At 33.8% G+C, this 25,155-nt stretch overlaps 1 protein-coding gene across 1 annotated transcript in view; it reads left to right on the top strand.

Moving 5' to 3' along the window:
* The window catches only part of LOC150092841 (PHD finger protein 21A-like), a 151,459-nt gene that overhangs the window by 79,486 nt on the left and 46,818 nt on the right, over nucleotides 1–25,155 (top strand). The window contains exons 7-9 of the mRNA XM_090414330.1: nucleotides 994–1,272; nucleotides 10,537–10,750; nucleotides 19,436–19,692. Coding sequence (XP_090270456.1) covers nucleotides 994–1,272; nucleotides 10,537–10,750; nucleotides 19,436–19,692 — 750 coding nt within the window. The remainder of the gene's footprint in view (nucleotides 1–993; nucleotides 1,273–10,536; nucleotides 10,751–19,435; nucleotides 19,693–25,155) is intronic.

Here is a 25,155-nt window from a genome sequence, read left to right as displayed (position 1 = left end):
GCTAGTAGTAGTAGGATTAGTCTTTTATGGACAATGAAGTAGCAGGAATCAAGTTTAAAAATCTTGCTTGGACTTGATGGTAGTTCCCAAGGGGGGAAAAAAGAAATTTTTCACAAATCATTGATAATATATCTTTTCCTCAAGAATGAATGGATGAAGCTCATAATTCCAGGTAGATAGTGGCTTGGTCTAAGAGCAGGTTAATAAGTACATTGTGAACTTCATCAGTCAAAAGTCTGATTTGCTTTATTAACCTAGTGCATTTTTTAAAATAAAAATGAGTGTAAATTTCCAATTTTATTTAATAAAATTTCATATTATATAGTAATATAAAATTTAATAGTGCAGTTTTGTTTTTGGGTTCTGAAATCACTGGCATAAATAAAACACTTGACTATTTTTGCCACTTCTTATGAGATCTCCAATCTACTCATTGAAGGAATCAAATGGCTTGGGAAAAAATACTGTGTTTGTCTCTAGTGCAGGAGAATGTGTTACTTAACCCTTCCCCCATCCACAACACTAAATGTACAGTAAGTTTACATACCAATCTTCGTGGTTGGAATTGTCATTTTTGCATAGTTATAATGATTTATTTGATAAACATTGGCTTTAGTACCCTTTTACCTAGAACAAAAAAATGCATTTGCTATCTAATTATCTTATGTCATAGACTGTCACACAGTGCCAGATCTTCACTTATTTGAAGCCTGAAGAAAGTTTTCATAATTTTTAGAAATGTATTGCCAGATTATTAACTTAGCCTACTCACTGAATTTGGGCTATATTATCAGCATTTTTCTGACTGGTAACCTAAAAAAAAAAAAGCGTAAATGGCTGCTTAATTATTAAAAATAGTCAAAAATTGGAAATCATCTGATTTTTAATGAAGTCTTATTTTTCTCACAGTAGATTTCTTTCTCTTTAGTGTCATTAATAGTGTTAATTAATTTTTTATAATTTCAAGTAATTATTTAACTTTTTTTTTTTTAGTCTCCTCAGAAACATCACATAAGTAGTTTCCATCATACTGGCACTGCTGTCAGTAGTACAGTAACTACTACATCCCCATCTCTCATCAGATCATCTGTCACTGTTTCTAAACCAATGACTGCAGCACCATTATTGCTACCGCCGCCGCTGCCGCCAGCACCGACTCCGACTCCTCCTCCTCCACCACCACCACCACCACCAACTCCACCACAGCAAATCATATCACCTTCAAAAATTCAGCCAGTACGTGAGAAGGTAGTTAACAAAATGGATCCACGAGTAAGATGTTATTGTGGTTTGAACAGTTGATACTATATTTTGAATATACTGTTGATTTTTAATTTGATATCTTGATACAATTTCATAAGAATGATAATGGAGGTTAATATAATATTGTTTCATATCTAAATGAAAGGGAGAATAAGCTCAGGTACACATTTCCAGTTATCAGATGATTATTCATGACAATAGATGGATATCAAGACACAAAACTTAAAATTTGTAATGTATCCACTAAATTTGGTAAATATGATATGCATATCTTCTGGCTCTGACCTACAGGGTGTTCGGGATAAATTTGACATATTTATAATTAATTATATTTTTCCGTAAGTTACATGTATTAACACACACTTCTCTTCATTTAAAAGTTTGGACCCTTCTTCATTCATATACAAGATGTCAGAAAGGATGGATAGCTGGAACCCACCTGAATCATGGAAGAGAATAACTTGTATCATGATGATTCGTGCCCGCCATCAAAATAAGGATATTACGACTGCTGCCCAATGCTCCCTGAATACAGTAAAAACAATCAGGCATGAACTAGAGACTTGCAATGGTGACTACGAGGATGTAGCAAGAAGAAAGATCCCTAGCAGACGATCTGATTGCGTTCGTACAGCAGAATTCCTCGCAAATCTGCAGGAACAGGTGTTGAAGAACCCTGGCATTGGAATTCGGGCTTTGTTCGTGGAGTTGCTAACTGTAGTCAAGCCCTGGATAACAAGGGTAGCCAATGGTAGGCCGTATGTATGGCAGCAGGATTCGGCCCCTTGCCACACCTCTGGGAAAAGTCAAAAATGGTTGTCTGAAAATTTCTACGACTTCACCAGTCCAAATGTTTGGCCTCCAAACTCCCCAGACCTTAACCCCATGGATTATTTTGTATGGGGCGCAGTTGAAAAAGACACCAATCGCACTTCCAGTAATACAAAAGCCCAGTTAATGGATAAAATTAAAACAGTTTTTGCGGCCCTTCCCAGGGAGACTGTAGCATCAGCTTGTTCGAGGTTCCGAAGCAGAATTGAAGCTGTGATCGATGCTAATGGTGGTTATTTTGAGTAAATCTTGTTGATAGTATTGTAATTAACTCTGCCTGTAATGTTTTTTTGTCAATTCATTAAATTTAATAGATACAAAGAAGATTTTCTTTTTCCTTACGAAACTGTCAAATTTATCCCGAACACCCTGTATATTTCAGCACCAATATGATTTCACTTACATAATTCATTATTTAATTTGTATGTTGTCATATCATATTCTTTCCTTCTAAACAGGTATTGAATTCAGACCATTCAGGAAACCATGTGTTGCTAGTGCTTGCAAGCTTCATAAGCTTGCACTAAAGATGTTTTGATATAATGTTGTGAATAAATAGGACAGTTCGTCATTATTCATTTAAAGTTCATTTTAAACTGAACACTTCAAAATTTGAACTGAATGACAGGTGTTGAATATATCACAGGCTACTATGAAAAATAGTATAGTTGTCTTCAACCTGATCAGTCAACTGCTGGATGAAGGCCTCCCCCAATTTTCTTCATTCTATTCTGTTTTCAGCTTTTCTCATTCATTGCATTCCAGCAATCCTAACAATTTCATCTTGCGAATCTCTTTCTTGGTCTTCCCTTTGTGTAATGCTGCCATCCATAGAACTCCATTCTGTCAGTAGTTTAGGAATATGTGTTGTCTCACAATGTGTTTAGCCCATCTCAATGTTGAATGTATAATGTAGCTGACAATGTCCTGTACACCTGTCTTCAGTATTATTAAATGGGAGAGTATCCTGTCCTTAAGTGTAATACTGAGCATATTCCTTTCTATTTTTCTCTGGATAACTTTCAGTTTGTGAAACATATTTCAAGTAAAATATCCACTTATATTGCGACAGGTAAGACACACTGATTGAAAGCTTTCCCCTTCAAAATATCACCTTTGAAGGTATTTTTCATCCTCCCAGAAGCCATCCAAGCTCATTATATCTTTCTTGGCAGAAAATCTAAAAATAAAATTAACAGACATTTAAGCTAATTCTGTTAATTTTATTTTTAGATTTTCTGCCAAGAGAACTATATCATCAGCAAAACATTGAGTTGAAATCTTTCTATTAAGATAACGGCCTGTATGAGTCGGCTTGCGATATACGTTTAGACCAATGCTATTATCTATTTGTTTTTTGATTAATGTCTAAAAAAGGTAATTTTTAGATTACAGATTACCTTTTTTAAACATTAATCAAAAAACAAATGGATAATAGCATTGGTATTAAATTTAATGAAAGTAAAATTACTTTTTTTTAGACATTAATCAAAAAACAAATGGATAATAGCATTGGTCTGAATGTATACCGGAAGCTGACTCATACAGGCTGTTATCTAAATTTCGCCTCTTCACACCATATCTTTCCATTAATTTTAATTTCTTCTTTCTTCCAGTTAATTTCATGAAAAACTTCCTCTAAGGTGGTTGTAAAAAATTGGGAGATATATTTCTCACTTTATTGAAATGTTTCACTTTTTGCATGGAGTTTAATAACAATAGCATGGCTATATATATATATCATGGAGTAAATAAATATAAATTTATATATAAATATACAGTTGACTCTTGGACAACATGGGGTTAGGGGCGTCCTCCCCACACATTGTTCGAAAATCCGCATATAACTTTTGACTCTGGAAGTCTGCAATGTGTGCTAATCGACTCTTTAGTCGATTAGCACACATTTTGTGCGTTATATATAGATTTACAGAAATGTACTTATTTATTGATACCATAATGTTTACAAGATGAATCGTATGTCTGTCAGTACCTACATCAATATTGTCTTGTATGATACAAAACACTGTAGATGTCATACATATTGCTTACTCTAGACATCAAAAATGAAAAGATGTCAAAAATAAATTCATATTTATTTACAGGTATAACGATTCATGCATTGATAATGAAGAAGCAGCAATATGATTGCTTTATGGTAGCCTAGTGCAATCAATAAGATTGCTTCGCAGTAGTCTAGCCTATACACTAACGAATGAATCGTTATAATTTTTATGCTAATTAATTTAACGAATTAATAACGGTTATTTTATGCAGTTATTTAAATATAAAGAGCCAATAGGTTTCATTTCGGCGATATAAACATTATTTAAATTAAGGGGATATTAAATCCCACATTGTTTTAAAACCGAATAAGAAACTCAAAGATTGGAATCAGAGAGTTTCATGCCGAATGTAGTAAACTATAAAAGTATCGGCGATCACTAGCGTGAGCTAATGCAAGTGACCCTAGTACGTAGTACAATACCGGGCAAACTCACAGCAAAGGCAGTAAAGTTCTGATCGCTATTCTTAGGTATTTTCCATAATGTAAAATTCGGTTTTAAAACAATGTGGGATTTAATATCTGTTAATTTAAATAATGTTTATATCGCCGAAATGAAGCCTATTGGCTCTTCATATTTAAGTAACTTAATGGTTGCACCTGTTTGGAAACTCGTATAGCAGAGTATATAAGTTCTTTTCGCTATACCCTTTGGTATTAATTTGGTCTAGCTACTCACTGATGAAGCCTCAAAAAAGGCTGAAACCGGTCTGGGTAGTGACATCCCACCATAATGTAATAACAGCATACATTTCATAGGAAATGTGTTTTTACATTATGGAAAATACCTAAGAATAGCGATCAGAACTTTACTGCCTTTGCTGCGAGTTTGCCCGGTATTGTACTACGTACTAGGGTCACTTGCATTAGCTCACGTTAGTGATCGCCGATACTATTATAGTTTACTATATTCGGCATGAAACTCTCTGATTCAAATCTTTGAGTTTCTTATTCGGTTTTAAAACAATGTGGGATTTAATATCCCCTTAATTTATATTACGCAGTTATGATTTAATACTACATAAATCTTTATGTTTGTTTCTATTTCGACTGCGAATGGCCATGTACTGTCTGTAAATGGTTGTGTGTGTAAGTTTTGATAAATTTTAACTTTTTTATAATAGATTTGTGTATATTTTATGGTATTAAATGATAAAATAGACTAGTATCTACATATATTTTATGCATTCATGACATACTCATTTTCTTAATTTTTTCAATATTTCTAGGCTACAGTTTGTGGGTGGGTTTTTTCATATTGTTGAAATGTCTAAAAAAAATTTCCAATATTTATTAAAAAAAAACTGCATATAAGTGGAACCATGCAGTTCAAACCCATGTTCTTCAACTGTGTCTGTGTGTGTGTATTTGTTTTTTTTCCCCCCAAGACTTCTGTGTATGCTTCTTTTATTCTCTGTTTTAACAGTGTTTCTAGGATAGATGAAGTTTAGTGGAGTCAAATGCTTTAAAGTCCACAAAGGCTAAATAGAGAGGTTTATTCTAATGACACTGTAATTACCTTGTCTAAACCCTGCTTTCTTCTCTGACTGCATGTATTCAAGCTATTGCATTATTCTGGTATTTATTACATTTTGTAAATGTTCTGTATGAATGAAAATTATAGTCATTGATTTCACATTCCACATAGAGTGCTGCTCTTATGTTCAGTTGCTTACTGTGTGCATACCGATGCTAGGCTAAACATAGACATGAATAACACCATCTTATGTTTCACATTGCCTTTGCATCAGTCATTACTTATTATTATTAACTTTATATTTATCCATCACACTTTGACATGTTTTTGCAAGTAATCTGCAGTAAATGTTTGCTTCAATAAACCTTTACATGTAGAGCTTGTCAACCACTAAGACTGAATTTGAATCCCTGCAGCAGGCATAGATATTTGTAGAAGGCCTGCTCTGAGGGAGATTTTATAGATCATTAAGGTTTATATATATATATATATATATATATATATATTCATTTTAATATAAACTGACTAAAAATCCAAGAATTATAACAAATTGAGATTTATTTGAAAACGCAACATGTTTCGTCGGGATTTACTTCATCAGGCGTTATGCACATAGAAAACTATTAAAAAATACTGAAAAAAACATGAGACACTCTAAAGCTATACGATTATAAAGCTATAATATTCGACTGTAAATTACAGTTATTATGAACTTGAGCTATAGTCCGTGTTAAAGTTCTATTGTTCCACAATAGAACTTTAACACGGACTTTAACACTTTAGAACTTTTACTGGAGATAGCATGGTTCCACACACTTGTGCATGTGTGTGGAACCATGCTATCTCCAGTATCTGATAGTAGAGCTGAAAGAGTCAGGCAAATTATAGCTGAAATTATTGTTCATATGAAGAGGGTCCAAGGTGATTTCTTTTGACTCGACAATGCGGCATCGTGGCAAATGTGTAGGTTTGAAGTTGTTGTCCAATTTACTTCATGTTGGGGGTTTTCGTTGTTGGTGTTTATTGAAAACAGAACATGCCTGATAGGGCAGTAGCTCTAGTTTTGTTGTAAGCAATGTCTCTCTGGTGTTCCTCGAAACTAAAGAGGATAGATTTCTCCGTTTGGCCATAGTAAGGTTTTCCGCACTCACATGCGACTTTCTATACACCTGGGAATTGTAGAAGGTTGCGAGATTGTTTGTAGTTGCTGAAACTTGATCTTATTTTTGGAAGAGTCGAAAAGCACGTTTCTATGTTAAATTTCTTTAAGATTCTACTTGGTTTTTTGGATAGTGTGCTGATATATGGCAAGGAGATATAACCTTTGGAGTCGTTTTGGAGGCTTTAGAAAAAGCAACTGACACAATGAAAAAGAAAAAGTTGGTCCTTGTTGAGGAACTAAATAGCAGAGTAGGAAATGATTGCGAGACATACAAAAATATTTTGGGAATTTGGCGAAAAGAGCAAAGCTAATAATAATGGCAAATATTTGTTGGATTTTTGCTCAGGACATGGACTGGTTATTACTAACACCATGTTCCAAAATAAAAATGTGCACAAATTCACATGGAGAGAAGAGGCAAGGAATAAGAAAAGTCTCATTGACTATGTTATTGTTGATAGTGATGTTTTCTACCTGGTGCAGGACACCAGAGTGTATTTGAAAGAGAGGATTTGAAATTGGAAGTGATCACTATTTAGTCTTGAGCAGGATAAAATTGAATTTCATATTGAAATGAATAACATGTAAGAAAGCTTTAAAGTGAATAAAAGTTGAGTAGCTCTCAGATGTGAACTGTAGACTAAAATACACAAAGATTATTGAAGAACAAATGAAAGGGTTTGAGAACAGGAACCAAACCTTGGAGATTCAGTGGCAAGTCTTGAAGAAAACCCTGATTGATTCAGCCAGAGAGGCATGTGGTGAGGTTGTCTGCAAGGAGAGGAAAATCAGAACTCCATGGTGGACACAGGAAGTTAAAGAGACAGTGAAGGAAAAGAAGAAAGCATATCAAAAGTTCCTGGCAAATAAGTCAGCTTGTGCTCTTAGAGAATACAGAGACAAATGCAACAATGCTAAACACTGTGTAAAACTAGCTAAACAAAAGTCATGGGAGGACTATGGCAAGAACATAGAAAATGAATATCAAGAAGGTGGTAAGATATTCTGGAGGTTGTTGAAGAAGCTTAAGAATGGAGGAAAGAGTGCTGTAAAAGGAGTTAGAGATGATAAAGGTGACATGAAAACGCGAAGAAAAAGATATCCTTGAAGTATGGAGTAATTACTTCGAAAAATTGCTAAATGAAACAAGCAGTGATAGCACAGTGGTAAAAAACACTCCACGGGCATACAGTCAGGAATACATATCCATACTTGAAGTAGAAAAAGCCATTAAAGGCTTGAAATGTGGAAAGGCAGGAGTAGATGATATTCGACCAGAAATGTTGAAGTATGGTAGTATAAACGTCTTACAGTGGCTGCACTGCATAGTTCAGAAAACCTGGACAGAGGGACGAATTCCCGATGATTGGAGTAGAGCTCTAATAGTACCCATATATAAAAAGGGAAATAAAACTGAATGTGAGAATTACTGAGGTATCTCCCTATTGAGTGTTCCTGGCAACATCTATGCAAGTATACTTGGGAAACAGTTGAGAAGAATTGTGGAAAGAAAGCTTGGTGAAGAACAAGCTGGATTCGGACCACATAGAGGCTGTCAGGATCAGATCTTCACTTTACGACAAATAGTCGAAAAAGCATGGGAATATAACAAAGATCTGTATTTAAGTTTTGTCGATTTGGAAAATGCATATGACAAGGTGCCAAGAGAGAAGCTATTCAGTACGCTACAGTTATATGGTGTCAATGGGACATTATATCAAGCAATGCTTAGTCTTTATTTGAGTAGTAAGTCAGCAGTTAGAATTGAAGGGAGTACAGGAAGATGGTTTATTGTTAAAACTGGTGTGAGACAAGGATGTACATTATCCCCTCTGTTATTCATTATCTATATGGATCACATTATGATGGAAAGTGGTATTAAACATGATATCAGAATTGGAGATGTTAATGTCAGCTCTTTGCTTTATGCAGACGATGTTATACTTCTAAATAAATCGGCTACAAGCCTGCAAGATTCCCTGACTAAATTGAATAACTGTTGTAATAGATATGGCATGAAGGTCAGCAATAAAAAGACAAAGACAATGAAAATAGGTAGAATCATTGAAAATGTCAACTGTGTTGTGAACGGAGAACCTGTGGAACAAGTAAAACATTTCAGCTACTTAGGCACGATTTTTAGTGAAGATGGTAAATTAAATATGGAAATAGACAACAGAATCAACAAAGCCGGTGTGGTAGGAAGTCAATTGAATAAATTCATATGGAATAAGAGAGAAATTAGTCAGAACACTAAATTAGCTGTATATGAGTCGGTGTTCAAACCAGTTTTAACTTATGGTTCTGAGAGCTGGGTCAGAAATAAAACGCTTGACCAAAGACTAGAGACCGTAGATATGAGAGTCCTGAGAAAGATTATAGGCATGAACAGATGGCATCAATGGCAATATCATATTAAAAACGATGATATTAGGAAAGAACTTGAAATTGTCAGCATCCAGGAATGCGTTAGCAGAGCTAATCTCAGGTGGTATGGTCACTTAAACAGAATGGGCGAGGAACGATTAGCAAAACAAGTGTTTTCTGCCAGGTTTGCAGGAAAACGACCCAGAGGAAGACTAAGATAAAGATGGATTGATATGGTACAAAGTGCCTTAGACAATAGAAATGTAAGATCTGATAATGTTGGAGTCTTGACAAGTAACAGACTGATTTGGAGGAAAATTGTAGATAGGAAGTTAGTAATTATGTAAATTTTCCATGTAGTGCTATCTTATCCTGTATACTTCTTGAGGACTCATGGCAGGAATTTGATGATGTCTTTTACCCAGACCAGTTAAGACCTTTATTTGAGGTCCCATCAGTGGAACCCAAATTCATGAAGATACCAAGGTTGAATTAAAGCAGAAATGATATTTTTTATATACAATTAGAAAAAAGGTGGTCTCCTTATTATTACAATACTCAAGAAATGGTTGTAGAGTTTTTTTTCCCTTTTTTAATCTAGTGGAGTAGTGCAGCAAAAGCCTTCCCAAAATGCATGATGCTATCCAGAAGAGAATAAACCAGTTAATAGACACCCTTCTTACTCACACAAAATCACTTCAGTTATTTTCTCATAGACTTTCTGTTTCTATCTTATGCTTTTCTGTAGGTATTTTCTTAGACACTTTTGCAGAAGTGGCCTACATCATTCCTCCACTTTCCCCTAAGCCTTTAAAAACATGAGATGCTGCTGGTCACTAACTGCACACAGCTAAGCTTCACACATTGCAAATCAACTCATCTTTCTTTCATTCCTCTATTCTTTGGAAACAGCTTTCCTCAACTGTAACATCTAATTACAAGAAACAAATGAATGTGTTTATTCTTTCTTCTTAATCACTTGACTTTTTTAAATTCCTAGTGGCTGTATTATGCATAACATGCTTGGGCTTTGTGATCTGTTATCTGTAGTGGCATTAAAAAAAAAAAAATTGCTTGGACTATAACATGCTAGCTGATCATACGCAGGAAGTTGGTTAACAGTTTCCATATTTCAAGTTGTAGATAGGAAGTTAGTAATGATGTAATTTTTTCATGTAGTACTGTCATATCCTGTACACCCCTTGAGGGTACATAGCAGGAATTTGATGATGATGATATTTCAAGTCAATAATTAATTTCCTTATACACCCACACAAAAAATATTCCACACTCTAATAAAGTATTACCATTTTAATTAAAATAATTGCTATAGTATCATGAAATATAGCTTTATTTTCCTCTTTTAAATAGAAAAAAGAATTTATGGCAGCTCTTGGTCTAGTCAGTAAAGATTCCCTTTCTGAACTTTGTAATAAGAAAGTAGAACGAAAGAGAAGAACAACAGCAAATCCCCAGTTTTCTAATGCTGCTTTGGAAGAAAAGTCGCGTATTGCTGCCGCCGCAGCAGCTGCTGCTGCTCAAAGCTCTATGCATTCTTCTGCACCTCCAGTTAAACGACCACGAGGTAAGTGGCAATGTCTTCTTTTAAATGTTTAGTATTTCATTTAATTAAGTAAATCATCATTCATTGTTATTTTGGATATCTTCATTTGAATAATGTTTGAAATAATACTGTCAAGTGTCTTCTCTCTGCTTTATTTTTTTAATTTATTTATTTCATAATTAATTCATGCTTATTCCTTGAAATTCAGCATTTGATATCATATATCCTATTATTTGGGCTTTTCCCTTTTTCTCCAGAATTGTGAGGCATCTATTTGTGTTAGAGGGGACCTCCCAGTGACCTTTTTTTGTTCTTATTCTTGTTAATTACATCTATAACTATTGAACAGGGCTTGAAAAATGCACACGCCTGCTCGTCCATTATGAGTGAGAATTTTTTAGTTAACGAGTATAAAAAAAAATCGGAAGTTTGAATTTAATCATCAGCATTATTTATTTAATTCAAATTCTTTTTTATGTCTTTAATAGCCTTTTTGTTCTCCTTACTTATTGCATATTATGAGGAGTGCTGGTCATTACAAATACCTGTTTTGTCAATTATCACTGATTTTGTTGTAATGGAATATGACTAATAAGAGGATGATATGCACTCATTTTATTTTATCCTTTGAAAGGTGCCCAGTCACCACATGGTGAATAGTTAATTGTGACATGGCAACCTAAAATAGATGCACAGTGGTAATTTACCTTTTACTTACCCAGTGATGGAATATTCAGAATATGTAATAGTGGATATTGAAACTTAATAAAGAAGTATTGATTGTCCCAAAATATTTCATTATATTGATTCTAACCTAAATGGTTTTGTTGTTTAATGAGTTGTATGATGTCTGAGTGAGTGATGTTGCATGACATCTCTCACTAGCCCTATCCATCTGACGTTGTTTCAAAGCCAGTCATAATTCAGAAACACACTAATATAGTTACATTTTCACATCATTTCATATATAAACTTATGCTTTTATTTTATTAAGTTTTTTTCAACATTTGTTTATAATGGCAGAGAGGAGATTGTTTTTTTTTGTTTTTTTTTTCCCATGCAATTATTATTACAGAGTTGACTTATCAAGGGAGCAATTCAAGACGAGTGTTAATGTAGTGAAAATGGCATTAATAAATAATAATAATAATAATAATAATAATAATAGGGCTTGTATCACTTTATAAAATGCATGCAGTTGTTCTTCACAGCCTGATAAACACACTAATACCTAAGTAGTTAACATATTTACTTCAACACTGGTGGGTATACGGGGTTGAAATTAGTCATAGCATTAACCAAAGCTTACAAATTGACCAAATCCAGGAATGAACACGTGATTGTGATATATTAGATCAGTGAGATATTTGCCTGACCAGTGAGCCAGCACAAAATTTTAAGTCCTGACTATGAATTATATCATGATTATATAATTCAAAAATGGCTTCCCTTTCTCTCTTCTCCTCTCTCCCTCCTCCTCAAGAAGCACTGGATTTTTCAAGTCTTACATGAATCTAAAGGAACAAATATCTATAAGTTATTCATGTGTGTCCTTCTTGCATGAACTATGACATATTGTAGTTCATATTTAACCCAGAAGATGATTTCAGCATCAAAATGTCAGTATAATTTAACAGTGATTATATTATTTATGCATTAGATGGACTATTGGGTGCTCTTGGAAGCAAGATGGCATAATTTACTATAGTCTGTAATTCAGTAGCAAATCATTTATAAACTAAATTTCATCTGCTAGTATATAATTATATTTAATTCTTTAGCTATTCTATGACTGGAATTCCTTAGCTTAGATCTGCTTTTTAAATAAGTGCTGCTCTCAAACACAAGAGAATTTCTCTTAATAATTTCACTATGAACAATTAGAATCAGGTGCATCTTTATTTTGTCAAAACTTATGAAAACTGTTAAGTTCTATTTTCAGAAAATCTGACTCCCTCTTCCTATAATAAACATATTCCAGAGTTTAAATATTTTCCTTGCAAAATGAAAATCAAATTACAGATGATGCAAAGAACTTATAGCTCTGCTCACCTGAAACCACTACAGTTATTTCTATATTTCTTCATATAAGCAAAATAGCTTACCTTAAAAGGAATAGTTTTCATTGAAACAAATGGAATATCCTCAAAATATTTTGCTTAACTCTTTATAATAACATTGTAAATAGCTATCTATGTATTTTTCCATATGCTAAATGGCTTATGAAAAAAAAAAAGTATCTGTATTTTAATACTTTAATTAACAATTTTCTTTGTATGTTCTATTTTGTTTTTACCAAACTTATTTTTATCTTGCATTAAGATATATTCAAGAAATAAGAAAATATGTGAAACTAGGATAATATTGTATGCACAGGATATCTCAGGAAGCTAACAACATTACTGATATCCTTAAGAGAAGATTGATAGTACTGGATATGTCCTTGCTTTGTTGAGAGAGGATAGGTTCTAGGTGTTGACAAACAAACCAATGACTTTTATTCTTGGTTGCCAATACCAAGGATAAAAATATGGTCAGTTAGTCACCTCAGAACCAAAATTGTTTATGCACATCCTTGTGGTACATAAATGAAGTGTTTATTATTATATGGTACTTCACTTAAGTCTGGTGTCATTACAGAAGATTTGTCTGTTAATAGTCTGTTCTCTGGACATTTGGCCTATTTTGCAGTAAGTAAAAAATTCTTTTAACATCATATCTAGGGCTTCAGAAATAAAAATGAGCTCTGCTAGCCACAAAAAAATAAAAAATAAATAAATAAAATAAATACATATAGTTTACCCTTGAACAATGTGAGGGTTAGGTTCACCAACGAAAAAGTTATACGTGGATTTTCAACATGCAGTCAAAAATCCACGTATAACTTTTGACTCCCCAAAAATTTAACTACTAATAGCCTACTGTTGACCAGAAGCCTCACTGATAATATAAACAGTCAATTAATACATATTTTGTATGTTATACATATTATATACTGTATTCTTACAATAAAGCAAGCTAGAGAAAAGAAAATTATTAAGAAAATCATAAGGAAGAGAAAATACATTGATAGTATGGTATTTTGTAAGTGGAGGTTTCTGTGGTTTAGAAGTTCTTAAGGCATTTCCGGTAATAGATCACATTTTTTTATTAAGCTAAAAGCACAATAAAGAAATAAAACCTGACAAGTTTCGTAAGCCATTTGGCTTACATTTTCAGGGGTAAAAGGTAACTTAAAGTTTAAAAAAACAAAAAAGAGAAATTCTTCAAAAATAGTTCATACTATATAGTTGTAGTCATCTGACTGTTGATAAAATTAAAAAATCAGAATGCAGATTCAAAGCAGTGCTAAGTTTAAACAATGCTGGATGATGCTATTCTGTTGTTCACATTCATAATGTCCGAGGTCTGACTGAGGTATATTTTTTTTATCAAAGCTGACCAAACTTGGTGTAAAATGAAGCCTTGGTTTTTATTGTATTGTGTTGGAATTCTAAGCATGTTTGCAGCTTCTTTAAATTTCCTTATGTAACAGTTTTTTTCTATGTGAGACATGTTTGTTTTCTGCCAGAGTACATTGTGGCCAGTAGAAGTGGTATGGAAAGCTAGACCTGATTTGTGTTCTCTTCTGTTTTGCACATCCTGCGTATTTCCCCAGATCTTCCTGTCTGTCCTACGTAGCAGATGCTGCAAGAACAATAAATTTTATAAACACCTGGTTTTTTTAAAGGATGATGTGGAGGTTTTTTGGGGGGGGGGGATATGGAAATCTTGAAATTTTTTCCAGCTGCAGAAAGGCTACTTTGATGTTACTTGTTTAGTAATTTAGCCATCTTGTCTGTAACATTCTTGATATATGGAAGCGTGATAGCGTTTTTGAAATCTTGTTTCTGTGAGATGATTGTAGTAGGTTACAGACAAGATGGCTAAATTACTAAACAAGTAACATGAAAGTAGCCTTTCTGCAGCTGGAAAAAATTTCAAGATTTCCATATCCCCCCCCAAAACCTCCACATCATCCTTTAAAAAAATCAGGTGTTTATAAAATTTATTGTTCTTGCAGCATCTGCTATGTAGGACAGACAGGAAGATCTGGGGAAATATGCATGAACGAACACCAAAAGGATGTGCAAAACAGAAGAGAACACAAATCAGGTCTAGCTTTCCATACCACTACTACCGGCCACAATGTACTCTGGCAGAAAACAAACATGTCTCACATAGGAAAAAACTGTTACATAAGGAAATTTAAAGAAGCTGCAAACATGCTTAGAATTCCAACACAATACAGTAAAAACCAAGGCTTCATTTTACACCAAGTTTGGTCAGCTTTGATAAAAAAAAAAAAAAATATACCTCAGTCAGACCTCGGACATTATGAATGTGAACAACAGAATGTGGCATCATCCAGCATTGTTTAAACTTAGCATTGCTTTGAATCTGCATTCTGATTTTTTAATTTTATCAACAGTCAGATGGCTACAACTGTATAGTATGAACTATTTTTGAATAATTTCTCTTTTTTGTTGTTTTAAACTTTAAGTTACCTTTTACCCCTGAAGATGTAAGTCAAACGACTTACGAACCTTGTCGGGTTTTATTTCTTTATTGTGCTTTTAGCTTAATAAAAAAAAAATGTGGTCCAATTACCGGAATATGCCTTATGAGTATGGTATTTATCGATACCTTAAGTTTACATCGTCTGTTTACCAGATGAATTTATGTCTGTCAGTACCTACATCAATATTGTCTTATATTATACAAAACACTACAGTTGTTATACATATTACTAACACTAACATCAAAAATGAAAAGATAATGTGAAAAAGAAATTGTTCATATTTATTTACAGGTATAACGATTCAGCAAACTTCAAAAAACTGATAATTGAGAGGATGTGGAAGCTTTTCCAGGCTGAGTTCCTCAATCTTAGTACAGGTTATTCTTGCACTATGAGAGCATGTGTTGTCATGGTGAATCACTACACCCTTTGATTGACCAGAGAACACCTCTTTTCTTTCAGTTTTCATTCAGTCGATTGAGTTGTTCACAGTATACTTCAGTTGTGATTGTTTGGTTTTGTGACAAAAGTTAAAAGTGTATAATACTAGCCATATCCCACCAAAATGCTTAACAAAACCTCTGAGGGTGAAGGTCTTGTTTTGTCTGAGGTTTATCCTTTTCCCCTGAATAAACCCACTGCCTTTGGTGCTAACATTCTTGTAAAGTATATATTTTTCATCACCAATGACTACATGACAAAAACGGAGATTGAACCTCTCGAGAATGAAGAGCAGTGCAAATGTTGACATGCTCTCTTCGATTGTTGTTCGTCAGTTCATGAGGAATCCACCTGCAGAGCTTAGGCACTATTCCAAGTTCTTGCGAGTGGTGATGGATGGTTGATGATAATGAATTAAGATCTTTTGCTAAATCTTCAACAGTTGCTTTGGTATTTCTTGTAATAGTGGCTTCCAGCTTATCATTATCAAGAGAGACAGACGTCCAGAGCGAGGGGAGTCTTTTAAGCTAAAGTCTCCTTTTCGAAATTTTTAGAACCATCGCTGACGCTATCACACATTCAAAACATTAGCACCATACATTTCTTGTACATTTTTTACTGTATGTTAGCAGCATTGTTGCCTTTTTTTGAACTCATAAATGATGTGCTCTTCAGTAATCTTCATAGTAATAAAGGGTTATTTAAACGATAACTTATGATCTTCCAACATGAAATTCCATAGGATGAGGCTGCCTCAGTTTAATGGCACTTATATAGCTTTAAAAATTTGTGTTGCAGAGACAATTTTGAACAATTACAGTATAAAAAACAATGCCAATTTTGGGATGACCTGATAGAAAGAAAAACATTTAAAAGTTATCAATTGTTACACTATGACAATGATGGCTATACAGCTGTTGGGGAGGAGAGAAGATACAGCAGGTTGAGTTTTTAATGGCTCTTCATTTTCATAGTCTTTCATATAGAAAGAAAAATAAAGTTCTGAACTTTAACACGTTCATTGCCAATCACGCGATATCACGTGATGTGAGTTCTCACCAAACGGCCGATCACGGGTTATTGCGTGGACGTCGCTATCAAGTAAAAAAAATTTGGCCACCACACGAAATTCCAATTTTCATCTTGGCAATGAACGTGTTAAAGGAAGGAAAAAGGTGGAAGAAAGTGAGGATGACTGGTTTGCTTATGACGTTTAGAGAAAACCAAGTAAAAAATTTACAGAACGCTTTCTGTAAATTGTAATTAAATAATTCTTTTTATTTAAAAATATTTATTTTATTATTTTTCATTGTCTATTTATCATCTATTAATGCAGATGGAGCTATTCACCTGCAGCTGATTAGTACATATATAGCCAAAAATTCTACAAATAAAAGGATTTAAATTAATAAGTGATTCTGTTATTAATTAGTTATAATGAATTGTTCCACTTACATCTCAGTTTTTAAAATTTCTAAATGTTTTTGTGATTATTTAAAAGCGATCACTGTAGTGTTCAAATTAAAGATTTCAGGTTCGGAGGTTTTATTTCCAGAGAGTTGGAAATAAAATTTCCGTAATATCTTCTATTTTTTTGCATAGTTTGTGTGTTATTGCAATTTTTATATTGGGATGTGTCTGTGACAAAGAAGAATATCTGAACCATTAAAGAATGAACTAAACCATCAAGTATTATCTCATAGCCAGCCTGCAGATACCACTTTTCTACTGTACCCTCAAATGGATCAGGTTCTTGTCCCTAATTTATTAATAACTGTATTGAGCATTCCCAGCAAAACCACATCTGCACTGCATGCAAGAAGAAAGGGAGGACAGAAACTGCAGACTCTACTCAGAAATAAAACATGGAGCCACTTTATGTCCTACCTATCACCTTGATGTCTAGTTGGTACTTTCTTCAACTAGGAAAGATATGCTTATAGGATGGCAATACACACCTCGCCAAACTCCTGGTTGTGGAAACAGGTCATATCATAAGAAGACAAATTCACTTGACTGGGAGACAATATATTCCCAATAATTGGCCCATAAATTTGCTGCTTGAAAGTTTGTGAGTGAAACATTTCATCAAATTCTCTTAAAGTGAAGTCTTTATGATCTGTTTTGACATGCTTTGAAGTTGTCCTCACCTTCCAGTGTATTTGTTGTACTGAATTGATGAGCTTGTTATTACTGGGTAATGGTAATGAACAATAGGCAAACACCACACTCAGTCAAATTAATTTATCCAAAATGCATTGTTAAATTATAAAGCATACTACATCAACAATTGTATTAATTAAAACCATTTACAGTAATTCCTGTAGAGCTGAAGTCCTAACTTCTTCACACTCACATACACATTCAAGTGTAGGTGTAGTGGATTATAACTTTTTTTGAATGGGATTGTCACATGTGATCCCACCTACAAAAGACTAATCTTGCAGTACAATGGGAGTTTCAAAAGTAATGCCTGTGCTTACAGAGCTTGAAGTGTGAGTGACCTTTACAGGTCTGGTCTTTATTTTTTTTCTTCCATCTCTCACAAATAACTACCTCTGTAGTATATGGAGTATTTTTGAAGTTATTTCTTGTGTTAACGCATATACAATGGATATGCATTTCACAAGTTTGTCAAGGTGTGCAAAACATTGCATGAAATGGATGACCCAAAAGAGCTTTCTGATTTCCATAATTGGAAAGCTGAGTAGATATTCAAGGAAAATCAGCAAATATGTATGAGATCACCATTGAAATTGATGGATTACATTAGAACAAGTCGACCAAATGGTAACTGTATTGGGTTACAATGAGGTGTACACACCTTGGGTGTCATATCATTTGACTAGCAAAATGAAGTAGATGAGACTGGAAGTTGGTCACCAGTTCATGTCTACCAAAGGGGAGGCAGTGCTTTTCTTCACTACATCATGACTAGAGGACAAAAGTTGGATTTATCATGATCACAGAATGAAAATTCTGTCTGTAGAATATCACCACCCTATCTCACCAAGGACTAAAAAAGTTCAAACTCAATCTTCCACTAGAAAGTGCTTGCTAACTGTTTATTGGGATAACAAAAGGTGTCATTAGGATGGACCATAATGCAAAAGGTACAATAGTCAATTCACTAAGGTGCATGAAAGCCTTACAAAGATTGAACAATAAATTTATCATCTTCGTCCCAAGGGATAGCTATTGCTTGTGCACACAAGGGCTGTGTGCACAAGTGCATTCACTCCAGCAGCTATTGAAGAGTTTGAATTTGAAGGTCTGAAAAATCCTTTAAGCTGAGAGTTAGATAATTGGGGAATCCTATTGCAAAGAATAAACATTGTACTTTCTTCTTGCTACATCATCTCCAGTAAGCAGGGTAGTGATCTCTCTCTAGTCATAAAAATAAACCACAAACTAAGGACATTCACAATCAAGCTGAAATCAAGCATCCACAGCTTGATTTCAGCTTGCACCCTGTAGATTGAAGAGCAAAGATGCTGTCTTATCAACAACCCAGAATGGCAATCTCTCTACTGTGTGTGTGTGTGTGTGTGTGTGTGTGTGTGTGTGTGTGTGTGTGTGTGTGTGACATATATAAACAAGTATGAGAAAGGAAATTCTACTTCTTTGGTGCTTTTCCCCATTAATTCAGTAAGTAATCATTTTATAAAAATTGCAGTTTAATGGTTTTCTTTCTCTTTGTATAGGACGACCACGACTCGATTCAAAACCTACTAGTCCATGTGCAGCAACAGTATCTACTAATACCACTACCATCACAACTACAACCATAGCTTCAATGCCAAGTGCTGTTACCTTATCTGCAACCACTATTGCAGCTAATACCACTACAACCATTATTACCACTACTATCAGCACTAGTAACACTTCAACGGCCACAACAACTACTACTACTGTAGTAAACGGTGTTCATAAACAACACGCTTATCTTAAAGATGAAAAGGTATGAAATTGTAAACATGTTTACATTTTCTTATATATATATATAAACGAATAACTATATTCTCCATCAAATTACTATATAATAAGCTAGGACTATATAATCGAGGCACTTTGTTTCAAAAGACCTGGGTTTGAATCTCATTGAAGATTATGATGAACCATTATAAAAGCCTTTCAACTGAAGGTATGTCACTCAACCTCATATGGAAGTGAAAGTATTAAAACACTCATCATCATGCGTATCATGGATTTAAGCCTAGCATGGCCTGTTCCGACCTTAGAAGTTGAATCATTTAAGAGGACATCCTGGTTTTCTTTTTCCTAATGGCTTGTACTTTAAGGCTTGTTTTGGTAATCTTTCTGTTTTCATTCTTTGAACATGTTCCATCCATTTATGTTTATATTTTTTTAATTTTTTCTATTACTGGTTCTTGGTTTAATTCTTTCATAATTTCTTTGTTTCTTTTGTGATCAAATAGGGTATACTTTGCAGTTTTTCTCATAAACTTCATTTCTGCTGTTATTAATCTTTGTTTGTCTTTTTGTTTTATTGTCCAGATTTTGCTTCCATACATTAAGACTGGTAGGGCTAATATATTGTATACTTTTAGTCTGGTTTGTTTTTGAACTAGGTTTGGTTTAAATATAGAGTTAATTACACCTGTTATTTTTGAATATTTTGCAATTTTTACGTTGATATCTTTCTCATTTTCATATGTGATCATACATCCTAGGTAGTTACATGAATTCACCTGTTTTAAGATCTTGTTATCTATTACTATTTTAGTTCTTGCTGGATCTTGTCCTTTAAAGGCCATAGTTTTTGATTTTTCTGGTTGATATTATCATTCCATAATCTTTGACTATCTCATTTAGATCTAAAATGGCTTTCTGTAAGTTATCTTCAGAATTTGTAATTATTATTTGGTTGTTGGCAAAAAGGAGGGTGTTTAAGTTCACTGTAGGAGAAAGTTTAATTCCTTTATGTATATTTTTATTCCATTTTATTATTATTTCTTTTAAGTAAATATTAAAAAGAGTTGCTGAGAGGGGACATCCCTGTCGGACCCCTTGGTTTATCTGTCTTGTATGTGATAGCTCGTGATTTAATCTTATTTGTATTTGATTATTTTTATATATACTTGTGATAGTTTTAGGGTGTTAAATAATGTTTCTTTTAACTTTGTCAAATGCTTTTTCAAAGTCAATAAATGCAATACGTGTTTCTAAATTGTATTCTCTTCTTTTCTCTATTATTCATTTTAGGCAAAAGGCTGGGTCTATACATGATCGTCCTTTTCTAAATCCATTTTGTACTTCTAAAATTAAATTTTCAGAATATTTCATTAGTTTGCTATTTAAGATTCTGCTATATATTTTGTAACAGGAATTTAGTATACGTATTAAAACACTAAATAAACTAAATTATAAAAAATATCAACTAGCATGTATTTCACTGAATTTCAAACCAGCATCTTCAGAGCAAACAATATTTTATAGTCTGTGTGACAATATATAAGTGAAACCAATTCAAATTGTAATGGACAAAAGATCTTAAGTACTAATATGACACTCTCTGATGTTGTAAGAAGGAAGTATTATAGTTGCATAGGAGTTGATCTAAGGATAAGTCTTCCAAATGTTTGGCAAGTTAACTCAGCCATACTTGTTAAGGTTACGAGAATGCTTCATAGCCATTACTGACTCTAAAAATAATCATTTTGACCTGTAATGACTTCTATATAAAGCCATTCCATTTAATCTTGTGTGAAGGGGGTGTCCAAAGCATGGCCTGCCAGTCCAGACTTGCCATAATAATTGTAATGAATGTATTTCTTATTTTCCAAGGCAGATTAATGGATTTTCCTGTTTTTCCATGGTACGCTAAGTCAGTCTACTATGAAGGATATGCTAGAGGATGGAGTTTGTCCTTAGGAGAGTGGATCAAAGTTGCTAATTTGACATGTATGAAGGGTGTATTTTATTAGTACTTTGGCTATCTTTTCAAAAGTACCTTGGATATATAAAAGAATTTGGCTACAGTCATTGAATGAAATGTCACAATTAACCTGCTTCAGAGAGATGATAGAAATAGCCAGATGGTGATGATTTGTTCATTGATGTGTGGGGACTCAATCCATCATCTGACAGATGAGAAAGAAGAATTGGAATTCTTTCCTTGAAAGAATCAAGGAAATGAGACTGCAGATGCAGCATCTGCTAGGTTATATGCTTTCTGTGTAGTGTTTTTTGGTTCCATATAGAGACTACAGATAGTTAATAAGAGCAAAGTTAATTAATTAGTGGCAGTTATCCTGGCATCAAACACAAACAAATAAATTGCATGAGATAATGCTAGCAATTTATTGGATTGGCAGTCTAGTTCACAAGTAACTGAAGCAAAGAAGTTGTACTTGCTAGGCTCTGCAAAGACCATCTTTCATCAACTTCTTCCATTCCTTTCTGTCTTGAGCTCTTTCAATCCAGTTCAGGATTACCATCTTAGGTAAGTCTATTATTTTAATGGCTAATATAGCCTACTTGCGTTTAGGAGTGCCCCTTTTAGTCGGCTATATTAGCCATTAAAATAATAGTTTATTTTAGAGAAGTAACATGGGAATTTTCCAAGAAATAATACCTATAATATTATTTTAAGTAAGTCTTTTTGAATGTTATCCTCCCAGCACTGCTGTGGTCTTACTCTGTCACTTTCCATCAGGCCTCATCTTGAATGCTGTTTAGCCATTCTCTCCTCACCCATTCTTCTACGTGTTCAAGCCATCTCAATGTGCAAGCTCTGATTTTATCAGATAGAAGTGGAGATCTAGAGTTTGATTATGTCTTCACCATTCATCAGTTATTTTACCTTTTACAGGTCCATAGACTTTCTGAGAATTTTATTTTCAAAAATCTACAAACCTTTTTCATCTTAGTTTGTTATGCTCCATGTAAAACAGTAGGTTTAATGATTGTCTTGTATATTTCTGTTTTGATTCTTCTTGACAGAATTTTGGAATTTAGTAAATGATGCAATGAATGATATTTCTGTGGTATTTCTATACATATAAAAGTGGTATTTCTGTGCTAATTTCCTCTCAATTAATCAGTGTTCCATGATATTTGAAAGAGCAACACTTTTAAATTTCTGCATTTTCTCCAACTAGGCATGTATCATTTGCATGTCCTAATATTACCATTCTGTTTGTGTTATATTACATCAAAAGATTCAGATCTAATTACATTAGCCAATAACTATGCTTTGGCTGTCAGTGATGCACATCTTAGTGTGATATGCTCCAGGTTTTCCAGTTTAACTAATACTTCCCAAAGGACTTTCCAACAAATGCCCTCATACGCTTTTCTAAAATCTATAAATAAAATATGAATCTGCTGATTATATTTCTTTTTCAGCATAAGGTAAGATTCTTTTTAGTATAATATTAGATAAAATTTTGTAATCTGCCAACAGGAGCGATATCCCTCTGTAATTTTTGCATTTATTTTTGTTTACCTTGTAATGATTAAGGCTTCTTTCCATTCTGAGGAAAGAGAAAAGAAAAGAAGTATCTCTTCTTTTTTCCAAATTAAACTTACCAGTTTATGTATCACTGAACTCATTGAAAGAAGGCCCTCTAATTAACTATTTAATCCACCATCTTCATAATTCACCACCTCCACTACTGAATTCACTAGTCACACATTGCCATTACTACTACATCAACGCCATCAACTGTCCACCGCAACCAACAACAAGAGTAATTTTTGTCTGTATGCTGGATGAAAAACCTGAGTTTCTATGAGGAAAAAACCTTGCTTCTTCCATGTGAGATTGGCTAACTTGCTTTCATTTGAAAAGTCCATGTAAAGATTCTGCTCATCTTGAAGAGAATCGAACTCGATCTTTTTTCATATATGAAATACTAATTGTATTATTGTATTATTTCAATAAAAAAAGTTGCAGTGCTAAAAAAAAATTAACAAATCAGGGTATTAATGAGCTAAAACTTAGCTTTAGGAGCTAGAAAATTTTGTTCTGGTCTGTTATATTATATCTCACAAGCACAGTTAAAATACAGCTAGAAAACATGAAATTTAGTTTCTGCATTTTTTACAAGGGATATATGGATATGCATAATTGCATTAGTTATATCATCATCAAATTCCTGCCATGTAGCCTCAAGGGGGTGTACAGGATATGGTAGTACTACATGAAAAATTTACGTCATTACTAACTTCCTGTCTGCAATTTTCCTCCATATCAGTCTGTTACTTGTCAAGACTCCAACATTATCAGATCTTATATTTCTGTCATCTAAGGCACTTTGTACCGTATCAATCCATCTTTATCTTGGTCTTCCTCTGGGTCGTTTTCCTGCCAACCTGGCAGAGAACACTTGTTTTGCAAATCTTTCCTTGCCCATTCTGTTTAATTGACCATGCCACCTGAGATTAGCTCTGTTAACGCATTCCTGGATGCTAACAATGTCAAGTTCTTTCCTAATATCCTCGTTTTTAATATGATATTGCCATTGATGCCATCTGTTCATGCCTCTAATCTTTCTCAGGACTCTCATATCTGCAGTCTCTAGTCTTTGGATAAGTGTTTTACTTCTGACCCAGCTCTCAGATCCATAAGTTAAAACTGGTTTGAACACTGTCTTGTATACAGCTAATTTAGTGTTCTGACTAATTTCTCTTTTATTCCATACGAATGTATTCAGTTGACTTCCCACCATACCAGCTTTGCTGATTCTGTTATCTATTTCTATATTTAATTTACCATCTTCAGTAAAAATCGTGCCTAAGTAGCTGAAATGTTTTGCAAGTTCCACAGGTTCTCCATTCAAAACACAGTTGACATTTTCAATGATTCTGCCTATTTTCATTGTCTTTGTCTTTTTATTGCTGACCTTCATGCCATATCTATTACAACAGTTATTCGATTTAGTCTACGAATCTTGCAGACTTGTAGCGGATTTATTTAGAAGTATAACATCATCTGCATAAAGCAAAGAGCTGAATTGACATTAACATCTCCAATTTTGATATCAGGTTTAATACAACTTTCCTTCATAATATGATCCATATAGATAGTGAATAACAGACGGGATAATGTACATCCTTGTCTCACACCAGATTTAACATTAAACCATCTTCTTGTACTTCCTTCATTCCTAACTGCTGATTTAAAACTCAAATAAAGACCAAGTATTGCTTGATATAATGCCCCATTGACACCATATAACAGTAGCGTATTGAATAGCTTCTCTCTTGACACCTTGTCATATGCCTTTTCCAGATTGACAAAACTTAAAATACAGATCTTTGTTATATTTCCATGATTTCTCAATTATTTGTCGTAAAGTGAAGATTTGATCCTGACCGCCTCTATTTGGCCTGAATCCATCTTGTTCTTCACCAAGCTTTTCTGCCACAATTCTTCTTATTTTAGTTTGGTATATTA

Source organism: Typopeltis vanoorti, chromosome 25 (genome assembly GCF_054136105.1).
Source record: "Typopeltis vanoorti isolate ZY-2024b chromosome 25, IOZ_Tvanoo_1.0, whole genome shotgun sequence".
Taxonomy (NCBI): Eukaryota; Metazoa; Arthropoda; class Arachnida; order Uropygi; family Thelyphonidae; genus Typopeltis; species Typopeltis vanoorti.
The sequence above is the reverse complement of the archived record's forward strand: the minus strand, read 5'-3'. Positions and strand labels throughout refer to the sequence as shown.